At 36.8% G+C, this 19,958-nt stretch overlaps 1 protein-coding gene across 1 annotated transcript in view; it reads left to right on the top strand.

The window, feature by feature from the left end:
* Positions 1 to 17,787, top strand: part of XRN1 (5'-3' exoribonuclease 1) — a 31,190-nt gene extending 13,403 nt beyond the window's left edge. Inside the window, exons 18-42 of the mRNA XM_010194712.1 lie at positions 1,111 to 1,214; positions 1,736 to 1,867; positions 2,632 to 2,794; positions 3,247 to 3,360; positions 3,939 to 4,037; positions 4,198 to 4,313; positions 4,771 to 4,917; positions 5,280 to 5,369; positions 6,368 to 6,503; positions 7,247 to 7,303; positions 7,977 to 8,109; positions 9,190 to 9,259; positions 10,415 to 10,640; positions 11,281 to 11,382; positions 12,047 to 12,142; positions 12,372 to 12,486; positions 13,000 to 13,064; positions 13,647 to 13,757; positions 14,119 to 14,244; positions 14,561 to 14,717; positions 15,008 to 15,186; positions 15,382 to 15,495; positions 15,578 to 15,701; positions 16,712 to 16,863; positions 17,062 to 17,787. Of these exons, the coding sequence (XP_010193014.1) occupies positions 1,111 to 1,214; positions 1,736 to 1,867; positions 2,632 to 2,794; positions 3,247 to 3,360; positions 3,939 to 4,037; positions 4,198 to 4,313; positions 4,771 to 4,917; positions 5,280 to 5,369; positions 6,368 to 6,503; positions 7,247 to 7,303; positions 7,977 to 8,109; positions 9,190 to 9,259; positions 10,415 to 10,640; positions 11,281 to 11,382; positions 12,047 to 12,142; positions 12,372 to 12,486; positions 13,000 to 13,064; positions 13,647 to 13,757; positions 14,119 to 14,244; positions 14,561 to 14,717; positions 15,008 to 15,186; positions 15,382 to 15,495; positions 15,578 to 15,701; positions 16,712 to 16,863; positions 17,062 to 17,352 (3,219 nt within the window). The 3' untranslated portion in view covers positions 17,353 to 17,787. The remainder of the gene's footprint in view (positions 1 to 1,110; positions 1,215 to 1,735; positions 1,868 to 2,631; positions 2,795 to 3,246; positions 3,361 to 3,938; positions 4,038 to 4,197; positions 4,314 to 4,770; positions 4,918 to 5,279; positions 5,370 to 6,367; positions 6,504 to 7,246; positions 7,304 to 7,976; positions 8,110 to 9,189; positions 9,260 to 10,414; positions 10,641 to 11,280; positions 11,383 to 12,046; positions 12,143 to 12,371; positions 12,487 to 12,999; positions 13,065 to 13,646; positions 13,758 to 14,118; positions 14,245 to 14,560; positions 14,718 to 15,007; positions 15,187 to 15,381; positions 15,496 to 15,577; positions 15,702 to 16,711; positions 16,864 to 17,061) is intronic.
* Positions 17,788 to 19,958: the final 2,171 nt, after the last annotated feature.

The following is a 19,958-nucleotide window of genomic DNA, read 5'->3' as shown; positions in this document are numbered from 1 at the left end:
TTGGAGGCAATTCTAAAAAATAAAGTTTGTGAGGATTAAAATGCTAAATTTGTGTGGGGAACAGTCTAGAATTTTGGGAATCTGCTGAAAGATTTAAATCTGTCCTGAGTTCAGAATTAAATGTCTGCCTCTTCAGTAGGGTTTCTGGCATTTCTCTGTGGTAGCCATCAGATGTTCTCATGTTAAGAAGCTGGTGGGACCCACTCCTAAATAATTAATAGTTGAAAATGGTAGAAATGCAAGGAAGCAGAGTTTGCAGACCAGTGTACCTCGTCTTTTGTATAGTTGAGTATATAGACACTTATTAAATCAGTCCCTTTTCATCAACAAAGCAGACTTAGAGCTTCTACTTAAGTAAGACTGTTTGATAAAGGAATTAGAGGAAAGAGTTGATGCAGAGACATTAAGAAACAAAATATTTTTTCTAAATCCTTTAAAAGCCAACTCTGTTTCATAATCAAAAATACCAGGTAGCAAAAGACAAATCCAGGAAAAAGAAAAAAGTTTCAGAGATAAGTAAAACCAGAAAAGGAGAGAGGAGGAAAACAACAAGGCAGGATTTAGCAGTAGAGAGACAGGAAGAGTGAATATTCAAGATACGTGGCGAAAAGAATTAAATAAGCCAAAATAATATATTAAAAAGTAGCCGAAACCCATTGAGAAAACAGAACATAATGTGAGACAGAAATTACACATGCTAGCAAAGTCCTGGACATAAATGCTGTTTCTTTATATTTCACTGAGATACAAAAGTAAGATCTATGGTACAAAATGCTTCGCTAGTCTCAACTTGTCGGTTTGACTGTTGTGTCCTAGTGGCACAAATAGTTTTGATTTAACAAAAAACCCCATAGTAAGCCCATACCAGAAATGTAAATCAACCCAGGTCTTACAGCTAATAAGTGCTACGTGTAAAGAGCCGCACTTGGAATACGATACTTGTAACATGTATCAAAATATAATTTTATAAGGTAAAATGAGCTTTTTATTCTGCAAGAAAACCTGTTCTTAAACTAGAGTAGTCTTTATTGCAAAAAGAGTGTAAAAATATTTTAACAAAAACAATCCCTTAATATGCTATAAAATGAGTAACTTCTGGGTTTTTTCCAGACGGTAGAAAATGTTGCTGGTTTGGTACTTGGAAAGCGTGTTTTTGTGAACTGGCCACACCTGGAAGAAGCCAGAGTTGTTGCTGTGTCAGATGGAGAAACTAAGTAAGAGATGTTTCATAGATACTTATTTACCATCTTTACTGTTTTATTCAAAATCAGTTTCTCAGGCTGTACAAAGGTTGTCGTTCTCCTGTAGTACTTGCTAACAACAAATCGGTCCAGACGTATTAAAGGCTGCTTGATGGAAGAACCTTTGCTGAACGTCGTTCTGAGGCTTGGTCACTTCTGTAAAAGTCTGGTCCTTCAGTATTGGCTGTAGATGTGAAAGTTTGGGAGAGTTCATTCTTAACTTTGAGAAGGAAAATGCGTGCACAGAAATCCACGCAGAGTAACGAAGAGAGAACATTCCTGTACCATCTTCCTTTTCAGCACATGCGCTGCGTTTTTTTAATTAAAAAAAATCTGCTGCGTGGCCTGTTGTTGAAGGAGCGGAGAAAATGATGCTGCAAGTTTTCCATGTCCTTAACAAGTGCTTTCTAACTGCTTCAAGTCTTGTTTATGATTGGTTGTGACTAGATTAGTCTTAATTGGTTAAAATTAGTATCTGTCGTAATATTCTCTAGGTTTTATTTGGAAGAACCACATGGCACACAGAAGCTTTACATGGGAAATGCAGTGCCCCCAGCTAAGGTGGCATACATTGGAGATAAGGAACAAAGTATGTGGATAAAAGAAGTTCAAGGCATTTCAGAGCAGTAAGTAACTTTGGAAATGGAAGTGTAACTTTGCATTTTATAGCTTAGTCGTGTTTTGTTGCTGTATTACAGACCCTAAGTAGCAGAGAAGAGCTGCTGCATACTTGATGATAAAGGTTAATGAGTCTACTGGAATTTAATTAAAAAAACCCAAAACACCAACATAAAAGAGCTTATGTTGAAATTTCAGAACATGTGGAGTTAGTCCCTAGGTTTTTAAAGGTAGATGCTGTTACAAAAGAATTCTTGAATGAGTTTCAGTGTTCACTCTCCTACTCAGTTTCTTGTTCTGGCCTTGGTAATCTTCAGCTGTAAGAAGGACATAGGATGGAGTTACAACTGTGAAGTTACAACTTTCCTAGCTTACCGTTGATAAGTTTGAATGCAGTTTCTGCTTTTCTAGAGCGTGGGTGCCCAGCGGAACACAACTACATTAAGTAGCTTGCCACTTTTATCATCTGTCACTTGAGTTAACATGAATTAGCCTTCACGTTAATTAGCCTTAATTACCCCTAACTGTTCCCACTGTAAAGGTAAAATGTGTTTAGATTAACAGAGTTAGCTATATAATTATAGCTGTGCAACTATGGGGATGCAATTGATTAAGCTGGTTATTCTGGTTATTTTATAAAACTGGAAGCAAACCAGTAGAAGCCTTTTGTTAAGAGTATTTTTTTAAATTATTATTTCAATAAATTAATTCCACCCTCTTGGTTCAGTTCTGTTTATTGTAGTCAAACTAAATGTTCTGCTTTTGTATGCAGCTACCAAAGAAGAAAAGGAATAATTATTCATGAAACATCAATAGTTGTGTATGCTCAGTTACTCACTGGTAATAGATACCAACTAAACCAAAATGGAGAAGTTTATTTGGAGAAGCAGTGGTCAAAACAAGTTCTTCCTTTTGTTTACCAAACTGTTGTCAAGGTAGTATTCTCTTGCACATAGCTCCTTATTTTACTAGGATGGGGCGGGGGTGTGCAGATGAATAAGTATATGCTCCTTTAAAAGGAAAAAAAGAACAAAAATAAGCATCTTAAATTAATGTTATTTTTTGTATTAAAAATATAACATGCTTGGGCAAGCATTTTGTCACAATTTGGGACTCTGTTGCCCTGTTCAAAGATCTTACTGAAAAAATGGCTCTTGTCATCTTTTTCCTGATGATATTTGAATCGAGGGCCGCAGTGGTGCTCTACAAGGTAGCAGAGTTGCTTGTGTAACAGCATTTGTAACATAGCAGTAACTTCTTTGCCTTTGATGAATCATTTCAGGCTCAGAAAATGTTTTAGAAAAAGTGTCGGCTTAGATGAACTTTTAAATTATTCTGCTGGAACAGAATGATATTTAACATTATCAATTTTGTCTTTTTGATACAGGATATCAAAGCCTTTGACTCTCGCTTTTCAAACATCAGAACTCTGGATGACTTGTTTCCTCCTGGAAGCACAGCCTTTATGCTGGGATCTCCTTACTATGGCTGCATGGGAGAAGTTAGTTCAAATAATTCAATGATTCCACCCCACCTCAGATTTCTTTATTTAGCCTTAATCACCCCTAACTGTTCCCACTGTAAAGGTAAAATGTGTTTAGATTAACAGAGTCAGCTATGTGATGATAGCTGTGCGACTATGGGGATGCAATTGATTAAGCCGTTTATTTTTTTATAAAACTGGAAGCAAAGCAAGCCTTAAATAATCTAGATGATGTGTGGCAGTAGTGGTCATTTGCTAGCTAAAATTTTAAATCAAAGATTTCCTTATGGTTTAGTCAAAGGAAGAGGAAAAAGGTAGCATAGCTTGGATGCAGGATTATTTTTATTCATTATTTAGGATAACTTGCAATACGTTGTTGCCATTTTGGACCATTTTCGGTCACGGATTCCTTTGATTTAAGGTTGTTTGATTGCCTCTATGAGGAGGCAGTGTACAGGTCAAGGCAAGACAGTGAATCCCAAAGCATGTCTATGCCTACTGCAGGAGAATTGTTTGATAAAGTAGACTACAAAGCCTGGTTTCCAAAGACTGCTGGTTTTAAATAACATTTTTATCGTCCTGTGTTTCTCTCCAAGGTTCAAGATTCACATGATGTGATCACAGAAGGTAGAATTCGTGTAGTTTTTAATATTCCATGTGAACCGCAGCTTGATCCTTTAATACAGAACCAGCATGTAAGTGCTTCTGGTTTTCTAGTAGAAGCTTAAACAATGTGTCAAATATGTTTTCAATGGTAAATGTCTTTGAGATGTTTCCATATTATTAATTTGTCCTTTGTATAAAAATCTTTATCCTTTGGGAAGCCCCAATATTTTTTGTTTGTTTGTTTTAAAGAAATATTCTGTGAAATACAATCCTGCATATATTTTGGCCAGCCGTCTAGGAGTAAGTGGATATCTTGTCTCCAGATTTACAGGGAGTATCTTTATTGGAAGAGGATCAAAGAAAAAGTAAGTTCTCTTTGTGAATTTTGACTGTGCTTCTAAATTCTGATACAACTCCACAGAGTTTCTGCTGTGGTTAAGTGCTGTTCTTACTGAGTGTATAACTGCTTTGTGACGTATGTGGAGCTTTCTTTAAAGTGTATTTGTTGTAAACTAAATTTATGCATAGTGATTGTCCAGGGACATCTTTCTATGTCTTTGTAAGTGCCAGGTAGGTTGTGATTGATTAGATCTCAAGGAAGAAGGATAAAATATTCCCTGCCCTCCTTTGCAATAAAGCATGGGCACGCATTTGGACAGCTGCCATAGCTGATGTCCTGTAACACTTAAGCAGTTGCAATGTTAACAAGTAAATAATACAATTTAATTTTCCTGTGGTTTGAGGCTGAGGATGCATGTTTATGTGTATGTACACGCACACATATGTATTACTGCAAGTTAATGAACTTTTACTTATTTCCAGTCCTCATGGAGATCACAAAGCAAATGTGGGGCTAAACCTGAAGTTCAATAAGAAAAATGAAGAAGTTCCTGGCTATACTAAGAAAGTTGGGAATGAATGGATGTATTCTTCTGCAGTAGAACAGCTACTTGCTGAGTATTTAGAAAGGTAAATAATGGATATGAACTTCATCCAAATTATCCACCTTCGTATCAGTCTTCAGATTTTGTCCTATGGACACAGATCTTGTAAGAACTGTTGAGCTTTTGGAGATTGCTCGATGGAATTTCTTTTATTCCAGTATTCTTCAAACAGTGTCTCCTTCCATGGAGAAGCATATTTTGGGCTAGAGTAATTTTGTCAGTAGCTTATCCGTGACAAATTAACAGTACGACACTAAATTAAGTAGAAAAGAATCCTTCTGGGCTTCAGTAATTTTGGAGTCTATCAGAGTCTGTTTTGATGAGAACTTTTTCTGTGGTCTATGCTGATGTGAAACTAAATTTGTCTTCCATTTACTCATTTTTTAGGGTCCCTGAGCTATTTAATTATATAGCCAAGAACAGCCAGGAAGATATCTTCTATGAAGATGACATTTGGCCTGGAGAGGACGAGAATGGGTAAGCCATCTTTCTGCTTTTCTTTTTTTATAGAATAAGTAGAATAAAGGCTGATAACGTTGTGAAACTGGTGGTGATCATACAGTGTCTGCTATGTAAGTGAAACCTTGCTGTCCCTTGAGCAGCATGATTGCTCAGTGATGACTCAAAGAGCTGTCAGAATGTTGTGCATTCCAGTTGTGCGGTCCAGGTCTCTGTCAGACTCCCATCTCAGGTCCAATAAATGAGAAGTCTGATTTTCAATGGCTACTTCATAATACTTGCTTTTAAAGTCATCTTCAGTAGGTTTAGTTATGAGTAGTCACAAAGTCACCAAAAGATTATTTTTTGAAAATAAGCAATAATTATTTTAATTGTTTACGATCATTTTGAATTTGAATAATAATACGTACAGAATGTAAAGTACTTTGCACATTTTTAGTATACATTGTCAGTTCCGCGGGAGAGAAGGAGCAACCTAGGTTCCAAATACAGTACAGTGACATTAAAAACAGCTACAAACTAGTAAGCCCTATTCCCAGGCTTGGGTTGGCAAGTCTGCACGGTGCTGCACTCCACAGGACTCTCACCGGGCAGGTACCCCGTTGTGGTACTCTTCTGTTACCAGAATCTCAGGGCTGTGCTCCGTTTCACCAGAGAGGCATGCCCTGGAGTTCTTTTGTACTGTGAGAAACAGCTGGTCACAGAACCTTTCATCACAGCTGGACATGGTTAGGTGGCTGGATGCAAACAGAATTTATCGAATACTTTAATTGTTGGTTTTTTTCTTTGAGATAAAACTTCAGGTTATCGTTTTAAACAGTGTTGGGTGATTCACTTTGATTATTTTTTTTTAACCCGTATTGTAAACTAGTACAGAGCTCTTCAATTCTGTTACCTTATGAGTGTATACGAGCGTTTGGCCTGTACCATAATCCTTGACTGATTAAATCGAGGAGCGTGGTAAAATGCTTAGTTTATGCAGTTAAAAGCTCTAATTCATGTTGTTTTTCATTTAGAGCTGAGAAAGTTCAAGAAATTGTTGCCTGGTTAAAGGCACATCCTGTGTCTGCCTTGTCTCGCTCATCTTGTGACTTGCAAATTTTGGACGCAGCCATTGTTGAGAAAATTGAAGAAGAAATAGAGAAATGCAAGGTGTGTGGTTTGACATCCTTGTGAGCGGGGGCGAACCAAAAAGCAGCTGCTAATTATTTTCCAAGTTCTTGAATTAGAGTAAGACGATTGAAGATTACTTGTAGTACTGAAGAAGGAAGAAAAAAAACCAAAACCAAACAACACAATGTTATACAAGAACTGAGTTTGTAATGTGAATTGTCACAGAATTCAGAAGAGCTCATTAATATTTTAATTGATTCACTCTTTTTGAGGCAATTCAGCAGCACTAGGCCATACTCTTCCATCACCAGAAGTCAGAATTCAAGGAACAGGTACCCGTACATATCCTGAGCTGCTGAGGTGCTGTTTCGAAGTGCAGTCCCAGCTGTTCTTCCCTTGTCGTTTCTGATCTGAGGAAAGTCAAACGGTTGTCTTCAGAATGCCACAGATCAAAAAGGGGGCCAAGGAAATTACTAAAGCAAAAGCTGAAGGCAAAGCCACATGAAAAAAGAGACTGATTTCTCTGAAGTTACTTGCAAGGATGTGTTAATAAAATCGGTGTGAATTCTTCAATTAGCCAAACAATGCAAAAGTGTTGGGAAGAAATCGGTCATGTTTTAAAAACTGGGCTTAGTCATCCTAAAGACTTCATGAAAGCTGTATAACTTTATCCAAAAGAAACAAAATAATTCTACATGATCTTTTCAGGTGTTTTGTTGCACCTGATATCTCGTTTTGGCTTCTGCGCTAATTCGTAGTGACTTTCTGTTCCTTTCCTTCAGCAGAGAAAGAGCAACAAGAAGGTGCGAGTAACTGTGAAGCCCCATTTGCTGTACAGAGTAAGTGATGTGAAAAGTTTTTTCTTGAAAGTTAAGTTGTCCAAGTCATATTTATTTTACTTAAGCTTACCACCTTTCAGAGGGTGGAATTTTGACACTATTGATGGATGGTTTTATGATGGCTGCTAGAAAATGAATTTGAGAAGTCTGTCTCTAACAGAAGAGAATTTTTACTGCCTGCAGACTGCATCCTGTATCGTACTGACTTGCAGTTCTTTTCGACCTTCTGTCCTTCATGCTCCCACAGTTCTTACTGGCTGTATAATGAGAGCACAACAAAATACACTTCCCATTGGTCTCTTCCCTCTTTTGCTTTTTGTTTGGTTCTTGACATAGACCAACTGCTCATCTTGCCTGGTATTTCACAGATACCCATCTTACTGATACAGGCAGATTATACTTCATGGTTTTATTTTGTCTGAGTTGATCCTCTCAGTGTCCCTTGGATCATCTACAGCACTGCTGTTTCTTAGGCAGAAGCAGTGAGTGAGAGTTGCAGGGAAAAAATATGAGTTTGCTTTGTGTCAGGGGAGGGAAGATCTGATGATTTCGACTTTTTTTTCCCCCAGAAAGTTTGCTTTTTATAACGTGTTTCAGGTATTGATATAAATGCATTTGGATTGTAGTCGTCATGTTTCTGCAAACGTTAATGTAGTCTTTTGGTTCTCGTCAGCCGTTAGAACAGCAGAATGGGGTGGTTCCAGATCGAGATGCAGAGTACAGGCTGTTTGACCGTGTTGTCAATGTGAGAGAGAACTTCTCTGTTCCCGTTGGTCTTCGAGGTACCATTATAGGAATTAAAGGAGGTAATGTTTTCTTCATAATTGTAGCATCTTAGCTGTAAAACAGCTCTGCTAGCGATGTGAAAGCAGGCTTCAGAAGCGTGTTTTGTATAACGGTTGTGAATGCACAGAAATTTCTCACCTATGAAGCTTACGGGACTTGAATACAGTAAAGACACAGCTACTGTTCTGAATTAAACCTGCAGGTATTCTGTTTTAATTTTGTGTGTTACACAGCTGTACTTTGAATAAGAAATTACCCTTTGTTCCTTCTTAATATGAAGAAGGAAGAGAGAACGAAGTCTGCAACAAAGCAATGAAACGAACTTATGGGAAGATACAGGCAAAGTTAAGAGAGGTGGAGAATAAAACCAAGTTTTAGCCTTAATACCTACATTGAACATAGAATTTTATCAGATATGATTTGTCTCAAGTTTTTTTATTTGGAATTCGATTTTTACTCTGATTTCTGTTAAATGGCATGGGTTTATGTCTTCTTTTACAAGAAGATTATCCATAAATCTATTTTGGATAAACAAAAGGAATTCTCACATTTGGTGTAGCACTTTGAGACGCAGTTATAGAGGTTGTTGTCTTACTTGGCATTTAAGTAGCTGCTTTCTTGTTCAGTTTTTATCCGTGAGAATCTTGAATAGACTAGACTTGAGTGCCGCTTTTTCTCCATAATTATTACTTACTAGAATAATCTTAAAGTAGCAGTAGTTTGTCATTATGCAAGAAGGTAAAGTTAAAGCTGTTGGTTTCTGACTGCCTGAATGTAAAGATGGCTTGCATCTCTTTTCTGGCAGTTTCTGACAACTGTGACATCCTGCTATAAACTGCAGTTCTCTTCATGCAGGTTGTTGTGCATGGGATGTTTCTGTGGAACGTGTATCTGAAAGGGTGGCCATGTATGACTTTGAGAAGTATTTCTGAATTGCTGTTAATGAAATAACGCATTTAAGGAACAAGGACTTTTTTGTTGCTAATTAGTTTTTGGTCTTTTCATTATTTATTGTATAACTAATAGGGATATTTACATAATTTAGATGAAAACAGCTACTGTGACATATATAGGATGACATTTTACTTTGTTTTCTACAGCCAGCAGAGAAACAGATGTGCTCTTCGAAGTTTTGTTTGACGAGGAATTCCTTGGAGGCCTAACTATAAGGTTTGTGCAGGGGAGTTCACCGTCATTCCGTGCTATTGGTACAGACAGCGTGGAATTGTTGCCTTTGGTTTGGTTGAGTATTTTTAATGCCTCTGTTCAAAACTGTGTTTCTCAACAGTGTTGGTCAGTATTTATTTCTTTAGGATTTCTTTTTTCTCTTTGAACAGGGATAATTTTTCTGAATGAAATTCTATTTTGGAAATGCTCTTTAGGCTTTTTTGTGTATTGAGAAGCTTCTGATTTGTAGAAAGCAAATATGAACTAGCAGAATAAAGCACTAGATCCAAGGATCTTTCTAAAACACCTATGTAGAAAACAGCTTGTTATCAGTGTATCTGTAACATAGACTGAAAAATAGACAGTGATCATCTGTTCCTCTGAAGATGACTCTGAACTGTCAATAATTGATACTTAGGCACTAAATTCTAACCACCATTAAAAACCTAAACTGTTCTTCAGGAGGTGGAGATATGGTTAATGCTGTTGTTTCAAAAAGTGTCCTACCTCTCTCTTGTTTTTATGTAAACAGGTAAACTTCTAATTGCACTGATTTACCCAGCAGGCTTCATTTTGCTGTTGTTCTTAGATAAATAAAGGGTTTTTTAATGACAGAAACTAGAGGACAATCTTTCCTATTCTCAGTGTTCAGCAAGCACAGTACGATCCTATCCCTTGCAAGAGCATGTCCTGTAACACACAATCTTCAGTATTCAGAACCATAAAGGAAGCTGTAAAACTGACTAAATACTGCTTAACTTCAATTTATAATTCTGCCACTGGCTCGAGTTTTCATCTCAGGAAAAGAAAGTAGTATTGTTTCCTGGTTCATAATTGTTTACAGAAATATTTACCACAGAACTGTGCTATTCACTCTTTAAAATTTCTTTGAGCTCAGCACGGAAAGGTCCAACATAAACTCAGAGTAGTGGTAGTTGCTGTTCTCTGGTTTTGACAGGCAGAGGCCTAGGGGGAGCACAGTGGGATTAACGTTGTGTGTACTGGTACCAGATTTATATTGGGTACTGTTTTCAGCCTCTGCTCTTCGAACTTGAGTCGTTATCGTTTGGCATAGGAGCAGTGGTGTTGCTAAATCAGATATATTGAAATGTCAACAATTAAGCTTATGAAACAACTGTGTAATTTGCTTTCCTTAAGGTGCTCACCTGCCAGAGGTTATCGTCTGCCATCAAGTGCCTTAATTAACTTGTCCCACGGCAGTAGGTTAGAGATGGGAAATCAGAAACTGATGGCCATAGTTAAACCTCAGCCAGCTATGAACAACTACAACTCGTATGCATCTGATCTGTCCTCTGTATGCTCACAAAAAGTGCATCTGGGAGGCCTCAACCATTCTCCTCGCTCCCTTTTTGTTCCTACTCAAGTAAGACTTTTATTTCATTTGTACAAAAATGTTTTTCCCTAGAAGTCGAGTTATGGTTGTTATCTTAACTGGTACAAACAAAATTTAGGTTTTATGTCAGTATGTTAGAAGTAGGATAATCCTTGTGTTGGAGAAATGAGATAATCCAATAATGAGAGGGACCAAAAGTTCCCTGCTGGCAGTTGTTTTGTTTTGAGTAGCTCCAGTTGCATTTCCAAGACACAAATATTTAGTTCAGAGCAGTGACACACTTGGTGTCAACAAACTGTTTGGGCAGAGATGCAATTATTTCCTTTAAAGCTCTGTTCAGAGCAATGCTTCCTGTCGACCGAGTTTGTCCATGCTGAGAAAGCAAAGACGTGATTTCCATGTAAATTTTGCTTCTTGGTTATGATATACTTAGTTTGACAATAAAGAAGGAAAACTTACAGGCGACTGAGGTTATAATTGGTTTAATTAGACTTTATTTTTTAATAAATGCCTTCTTTAAAGAAAGTAAGCTTAATTTGGTAAATTCATGTTGCTGTAGGTGTGTTTGAGAAGAATTGTCTCATGTTTTCTAAGTCTGCACAAGAAAAAGTTCTTTCCATAAGAAAATGTAAGGCAATGAAACACTTTTTTTTTTCTCTCAATGTTTTAGCAACTGAATGGAAGACAGCATTACAATCTCAGGGCTGAAAATCAGGGCAACTCGAGCTCACCCCAGAAAGGATCATTTCTGAGTGGCAATCAGAAGAATAAAGTGAGTGCTCTGATGCACTTGGTATTGGACCCAAGTGTCTCAACGTGTATTTTGGCCCTGTATTTCAAGTGGGTGTCTTTCTCTCATGATGAACAGATATCTGATGTACTAAAACAAATCTGTTTTAGTCTGGATATAGACTGAAGCAGAACTTGTCCCAGTTCTTGAATGGGGACATATCCTTATTTATATTACAGATTTTCTGAAGTGTTTTTTAAGTAGCTGGGCTTCAGTTCTGTGGTAACATACCTGTAATGCTATGAAGCACTGGAGCCTGATTAATAAGGCCTTACAAAATAAGACATTAATAATAAAATTTAAGAATACTGCCAGTATGAGAGCGTGCTTTTGAAACCGTTTTGAACAATTGTCTGAGTTGAATTATACTTGATCTTTCCTGTGTTCATAACTTCAGTTAATAGCAAAACAAAAACAATCTCAAAACAAACTTGGGTCATTTCAGCTTAACAGGGGTTTTAGGAGCCTATTTCATACATTAAATACCTGAAAGTTTTACTGGTTTCAGTATGAAAATTTCTGTCATCTGAGCACTGTTAAACCTGGACCTTGCAATCTGCAGAATGTTTTTGTATACAATTAGCTGATCAAAAGTTGAGTTTATAGCTGCTGAGTTTTTTGGGGGTGTTGTTTCTTATTTTCTCAGGCACAGAGTAAGCAAGAGGATGAATTCTGCAGCATCTGGCAATCATTGCAGAGTTCTGGGAAGTCACACCACATTCAGCAGAACATGCATGAGAAGGTTAGTATGTAAACTTCACACAGATCCCTGGGTTCAAAATACGAAGGTAGTTAATACATCAGTTTGTTACATCAGAAAACTTTCTAATTAATATTTCAAATGAATTCTCTATAGAAAATTACTGTTACATAGGGTATGCATAGCTGTGGAAAGAGGTAATCATAGAGGACTACTATGTAAACGATAGAGACATAGTTTTCTGGTTAAGATTTGATGTTTGAAATCCTAGGGTGCAGTTCTACCTCAGGAAGTCAAGCTGGCAACTGGCAATCAATTCTATAAGCCAGGATTCAATGACAGCAGCTTTAAAGGTCAGCAACGAAAACAGGAGCCATATAAAAAATGTAAGTACTATAATTAGATACTTTAGGAGAACTACTTGCTTTATTTGATCTTCACTGAAATGCCTATTGAGGTTTCTTTCAATTAACAACATAAAATAGTTTATTATAGTCATATAAATACTATGTTGCACTAACTGTTGTCAAATACTGTCCCTGCTGTGCGTATTAGGTTATTCCACACTCAATCCTGAACCTTGTAATCAAGCTGTTCTGCAGTGTGTAGACTTTCTACCCACCTGATATAAAAACAAACCAAAAACCCCCACAATTTGGCTTTCAAAATTTGGCTGTGATCATATTTGTAGAACATAAAATTAGATACAAAATGAAGCATATGCAGTATGTTATGCCACAAGAAAAGCATACACCGAATGACCTATAAAGCATGAATTAAACATTTGATGCACCCATTCAAAATAATGCAATTCTGTATACTTGCGTTACTGATTTTTTTGAGTCCTGATTATTATTACAGTTTTTAAGAGCATTTCAAAAGAATGTATTCTTTTGTAGTTAAAGAAGATTCCAAAGTTTCAAGAGGTGAAAGTCAGCCACATAATAAAATATCAAACAAACAGGTAATTTCTTCTGTACTGAATAAATGTGTTCTTTTTTCCTTTTTTCCTTTTCCTTTTTTCCTTTTCCTTTTTTCCTTTTCCTTTTTCTTTTTTCCTTTTTTCCTTTTCCTTTTTTCCTTTTCCTTTTTTCCTTTTCCTTTTTTCCTTTTCCTTTTTTCCTTTTCCTTTTTTCCTTTTCCTTTTTTCCTTTCCCTTTCCCTCCCTCCCTCCCTCCCTTCTTTTCATTTTACTCTGATCTGCTTCATCATATTACAGATTTCTCTTTAACAGGCATCTTAGTTGAATCTTTTACTAGGTAAATTTTATTTAAAAGATTAATTATTTTCTCTAGAGATTTTATAGACAGAAAATGAGAGAGAGTGCGTAAGATGTATGATGATGATACCAAATGATTTTCCTATTCCTCTGACTCTAGAAGATACGCTCTGATGGAAAACACAAATGCTAGGTCTTCAGTAAGCTGAAATCCGCTAAGAATATTAGCTTTTGAAAGCTATTTGCAGATGCATTTCTAATACGATTGTGTTATAATGAGTAATGGTGTATTGGTATTCAATAATAAATGCTGCAGTTTCATTTCAGAGTTTTGCAGGTGTGAATAAGTACAATGTCAAACTTCTGAAGAGGAATGAAAGTCCCAGCGTGCCTGTAATTCAGAAGGCTGCAGCTGGTGGTCCCTGTACAGGTGGAAAGGTAGGATCTAGAGAGTTGATTTTCGTGTGCTCTTTGAGTAACTTCAATTTCCAGTCCACTTTGTTCCAATTATTCCTGGTCACTTGTGTGCAAATCCATGCTAGTAACAGATACAAGACAAATAACTTTGATCATTCTTTAAATCAATTCCATATTGGTCAATACTTGCATGTTTTCAGTATGCAAAACTTGATGTAGTCTCTGGACATCTGTTCACGCTCTGAATGGACGTGACTGTGATCTGCCCAAGCTAAGAGAAAATAATCCTGAATGAGCATAGAAGTAATCTTAAACTAATACACCCCTCTTCTTGCATCTGCTTGTAGCGTTCTCAGTTGATGTACCTTTTTTTTAATTTAAGAAGGACAATGAACTTGAAAGCCTTCTAGCTTCTTTGAAGATTTCCAAAGAAAATGAAGTGCAGACTTACTCCAAGGAAGCAAGAGCTACAAATGAAGAACATCTGTCACCACAATCGTTTGCTATGGTCTGTATACTGCAGGAGTCATTACATTGCAATTTAGCATCTGCTGTCTTAGCATCAATGCTTCTATTTAAAGACGCTCCGTGAAGCCTCATACTGCCTTTTTAAACACATTGATGAGGTTTCAATTAGCTATTCTCAGAGAAAATTAACAAACGCATTTGTTTATGCTAAGATGCTGCTATCTGTGCTTTGATAAAAGGTAACTGATAGGAAAACAAAAATTCAGATTTTGTTACCGATTACGATATTCAGAGTTGAGAAGGAAGTGTTATCTGAATGTCACTGTATCCCTGAATGGTTTATTTTATTTTTAAAGAAAGGAACACAGATGCTCAAAGAAATTTTGAAGATAGATGGCTCTGACATGGAAACAAGGAATGAAGTGAAATCCCAAGTTAATGATGTTCCTGTTCCCCCTAGTAGACAAGATTGCCATGGAGCTGCCTTGCAGTATAGAGAAACAAAAAAAATGGGTATGTTTAGACATCAGCTCATAGTTCAGAGCTTCGCCTTGACGTTTGAGAACACAGCAAACAATGCAGTACTCATTGTCACAATATAGGAATAAAACGTCCATCTTTTTCAGTTCTGCTTCTTTATTCAGATCTAAAAAGCTTTCTGTATATAGTCTTGTTTTTTGTTAATCAGATACGAAAATACCAGAAAAAAATCAGATACGTTTTTTTTCTGTGAAAAACAAAAGTTGCTGTCCTTTCAGTACAGGATATGTTTGTGACTGGTTTTGGTTTTCTTCTTTTGTCAGTTGCTTATATGAACAAACCTCATAGCACAGGAGGCCCTCAGAACACACCAGCAGTGGAACCTGGAGCTCACCCTTTCCCTTGTCCACAGCCTGCACTGTCTACTGCTTCTGAACTTTCTCGTATTTGTTCTCTTCTTGGAATGTCGCAACCAGATTTCTCTTTCCTAAAAACACCACAGGTAAAAAGCTTTTTCAGCAAAAGTTGATGTTCTCAACTGTCCTGTATTAAACATTTGGACTGAGCACTGAAATCCATCTGAAAATAAACCTCATCTCCTTTTGTTGCCTTTTTCAAAACAAACAAACATCCTTTTGTTTCTGTGTCGCGGTTCATTTGTCAGCAATACAAATTCCCTCTCTTCTCATTTTTCTAGACCATGACAGTTTGTCACATAAAATTATCAAATGGTTTGCTGGTTCATGGACCACAGTGTCATTCTGAAGCTGAAGCAAAGGAGAAAGCTGCACTTTATGCTTTACAGCGTTTGGTGAGGATGCAAAGATTCTTTAAAAATCTTTGTCTCTGTTGCAGTTTGTTTGTTTGTAATCCTCTTGTTTTCTTCTTCATAGGGTTCTATAGGAGTAAACTTCCCTTTGCCTCCACCTCCGCCCCCACCAGTGTTTCCAAATTATCAGCCACTGGGAGTTCCTGTACCACCTGGATCTATTCCTCCAGTGTTTGCACAACCGCCTGGTAAGTAATTGACCAGTACATGTTTCAACTGTTGTTGTGGTATCCTGCAATTGTAATAATAGTTCTTTATATGAAAATTAATGCCTTCCGTAAGACCCAATTTTTGGTCTTCGTGTATGTAGCTGTATGTCTGAACTGCTGTGAAAGAAGTTCATGAACCTCTTCTCATCAGTATGCAAATTAATTCAATACAAAGAATCACGTCTCTCCCAATTATTTCTTGTATTTGTCCATTCAGTCTTAGTTGGTTTTTGTTTGGTTTAGGTTTTTTTTTCTCCTTCAAAACAACAGTAATTCATTCAAAGCTGATAGTCCCAGTCCAGAATTCATAAGAAATCTCTTCCTTGATCTTCTGCGTGGTTTTCTTTTCCCCTGTGTAGTTAATGGTTATCCATGCATTAGTGTTTTTATTTGTTTATAACCAACTTTCACTGAAGTGCTGCACAACAATCCTGTTGTATGCTGCCAAACACCATTGTGGTAAGTAACCCCCCAAAAATTGCTAAAAATCCTCGTCGTGTTTCTCATTCCCATCTATTTTGTATTCTACTACACCTCACATTCACAGCTAGTAATTATTTAGTCAGCACCACTGTAGCATCCTAGTAACCCCTACAGCAGCTGCTCCATCTCTTTTCCCCGGGGTTTCTATGTTGTTGACTTGTTCCAAAAGGATGGCCTAAACCTGCAGCCTTCTACGTGATACGGTTCACTCAGCTAAGGATGTGAAGAACCTAAGTTATGGGCGCTCTGAAATGCAGGTGCTGTGACTTAGTGCTCTTAACTAGGTGTATCTAGGTGTCATCAGCCTGTAGTTCTGTAAAAGCAGAACTGTTTGTTGGGGGGGGGGTTGATAATAAATAAACACTTAGCTATTTTCAAGTAAATATGAAGAATGTGAGGCCTTATTGGAAAGAGAAACAACATGCAGACAAATGTAGTTGGGTACTTTTGGGGTCTTGGTATCCTCTTTAAGAGGAATGAGTGCTAAAAGTTACTTATTTTCACAGCTAATATAATGCCTCCATCATCTCACATGTTTGGTCCGGTGTCCTGGGGAACTCCAGTGCCTAAACATTATTATCCTGGCTCCTACCCAGGAAATGTGTCTCTTGTAGGAACTATACCAGTTGGTTCTCACAACCAGTTTATACCTCTGCAGGTAAGATTAGCAGGTTTGTCTTAATAGCCTGTTTTTTGTAAAAAACGTGCCTATGTGATGAATGCATCAAAACCCCCACTGTGAAGGACATTTAGTATTAGAAAATTATTGTTAAAAATGTATGCATGTTTTCTGAAAGTGGAATATTTGCAGGTTTTGAGAATGCATTCTGTTAAATAATATTTATTTAATTTAAAGGTAACTAAAAAAAGGGCTGCTAGCAAGAAAAACTTTGAGCTCAAGGAGTTTCAGAGTTCCCCTCAAGCTGCACCACTAAAGAATGACCAGCCAGTGTCTTCTGACCACATTCAGCAAGATAGCTCTTCAGCTCCTTTAAAATCTCCTCAAGCTGCTCAACCCACTGTTTCATTTCAAGACAATGTGGCTACTACAAGCGCTCCTCATAACAAATCAACACCAAACACTTCCAGCAAGCGAAAGCCGAGAAAGCTGGCTGTCAATTTTGGCGCACCAAAATCTTCAGAATAAACATGGTAGCTAGGTGTATTTTATCTTTAACTCTTCCCCCACTATTATGTTCTATCACTTTAAAAAATCAGAAAGCTCTATTAAAAAAGACCAGCCACTTTAAGTATAGTATAGAATGAAATACATTTTATTTGCTATGATTTTCAGGTTGTTATGAAAACGATAAAAATTATGTTAAAACTCGATGATTTTTACTTAAATTAACAAAAGCTGGGAAATACTGAGTTAAGGTTACCACGCCATCTATTGTGCCTAGGTTTCCAAACAGTGGCTTACAGACTCTACTGGGTAAGCAGCAATAACAGTGGCAACCTTAATTCAGAAGTGCTGTGCTTTTCGGGAGGGATATGGAGCGGTAATAAGTTGGGCATCTATCATTACTTAGTATGGCATTTTGTATTCTAGCTTATTTTTAAGTAGTGTAATAAGACAGAAAGGAAAAATTATTTAAATGCAGCTTTTATATTGGCTCTCCAGGTCCTTCTGAGTTGAATCAGTTGACTAAAACCTAACTACAGTGGAACTGCCAAATTCACTTGAACTGTGAACTTCTGGGTTTTATACCAGAGAGCGACAACTCTCAAAATGTGGGTGAAAGGGCGGCAAACAGCGGCTGCTGACGCAGAGTCTGTTCCAGGAGATTAATTTATAGGATGCATTGAATAAAGAAGTATATTTGCAAAGTAGAGACCTCTTTGATAAAGTATGTTTAATTTTCTTTATCTAGCAGCATTATCAGTTTCATTGTTTTCCGATGACAGAATAAAATAGATATCCACTACAGAGCTGCATAACCTCCTAAAATTCTAGTGATATCTTTTTTCCCCCTAAATTATAAAACTGGCCAGAATTTAAAGATCTCCACTTGTGTAGCATGGCTGTCTGTTATGTTTACCTGTTGTTCATATCTCCCTCTAAGAGTCTGCACCCTGAAACCTAGGTTATTTTTTGTTGCTAATGACTTTCCGAATTGTTTAGTTTTGTGATAGGAGTTCTGTTTAGCAAAATTAAATTACTGGAAAGTGTCACTATTGGTTCCACAAGAATATTCAGACAAAAAGTTGACTTTAATTTTTGGAGGGAGCTTTGTTGTAAAAGAAGCAGCTCCATCATTCTTGGTTCATATAGGAAAAAAAGAAGGCTCAAATGGCCTTGTACTATTTCTAAACCACAGGTACCATTCTTACTAACGTTAATGAGAAATCTTCAGTCTAAGAGAAAATTGGAAGCCTCAGTTGGTGCTTTACAACAACTTTAAATCAACAGTTTACTGATGTTGATTAAATTTCAGTTTTCCTCTTTATTCTAATTTATTTCAGAAAATAAAATTTTAAAAAAATAATAATAGAAATTAAAATATTTTTACTTAAGGCCCAGGAAGCTTAGAAGTAAAGCACACTTTAGTGATCCATTTTGTTAGATTTCATGTTAGATCTGCAATTCTGTAGACTTTCTTTCAGTTCCCCTACCTTGTTCCTTGCCTCCATTTCTTGGTGTAGTACCAAGCATAGGATTTTTTTTATATTGATTTCTCAAAAATGTTTGTTACCTCAGTCAAATTTGTAGCAAGCCCTATAAAAAGGATCATGGGGTAAAAACAAGGTTAAGAAATTTTATTTCATTTTACTTAGTATCACAGACCTTGTAAAATACACAGGCTTTAAATACCTTGATTTCATTCTTCTCCTTATAGCCATCTAGTCTCAAAAGGGTTTGAAGCTGTATTCTGAGAAGGGAAAGTTGTACTTTTTGGTGATTTACTGTCATTAGCAACACAAGACTGACACCTTGCTGACATGCCAGTATTTTTCGAGTGTTTATGTGAGATTTAGTTATGAGAGACAGCCCCCCATATCCTATATGAATTATCTTGCCATCAGAGAAAAGATCTGTTTAGAAGTTTCTGTGATGAGGATACGGCTACATTAGATTCTTGCATCACACAATTCTGACGTATCTGGATAACCCATTTATGCAGATTTTCTAGAAAGAAGGTTATGAAGTGCATCCATACTCTTTAACACCAGTAAACACAGCAGTTTTTATTATTAATTACTTACTTCAGACTGAGACGACTTCTTCCAATGAATTGGAATATTTAGTACATATACAGCTGGTTAAACACTTCATTCTGTGGCTGCTGCATATTGTATTAGTCCCTGCCTGGGTTTTAGTTTCTCTTTTCTGTGATGCTGCCTGCCTGGTGCCCAGTTGATTACAGCTGACGTGTCCTGGTAGATGTGACATCTGCACTGGTCTATGCCATGTCCCCTGTGATTTCAGTTTTACATTTTAGCAAGGTCATTTTGTTTAATTCATACAGATATAAATTTAGGCGTTTGTTTTTCTCATAGATATAAAGTATTTTGTAAGCACTGGAGTTTTTCATTAGATCTTATACAGAGCAGTATTTTACTAAAAATCCAAAAGGGAAGACTTTTATGTGCGCATTTTTGTAGTTTCTGATTTTTTTTAAATAACTTTTAGGTGTTTATCTGCCAAGTGAAATGTTTTAAATTTGCATATGAATGGATACAGAATGTATTTTTTGTGCTGTTTAGTGTTAAGTGTGCATTTGCAGATTTTTAGCATGTAGTTGCACAAAG

Source organism: Mesitornis unicolor, unplaced genomic scaffold, assembly GCF_000695765.1.
Source record: "Mesitornis unicolor isolate BGI_N332 unplaced genomic scaffold, ASM69576v1 scaffold7061, whole genome shotgun sequence".
Classification (NCBI taxonomy): Eukaryota; Metazoa; Chordata; class Aves; order Mesitornithiformes; family Mesitornithidae; genus Mesitornis; species Mesitornis unicolor.
This window is presented reverse-complemented; position numbering and strand designations above follow the sequence as displayed.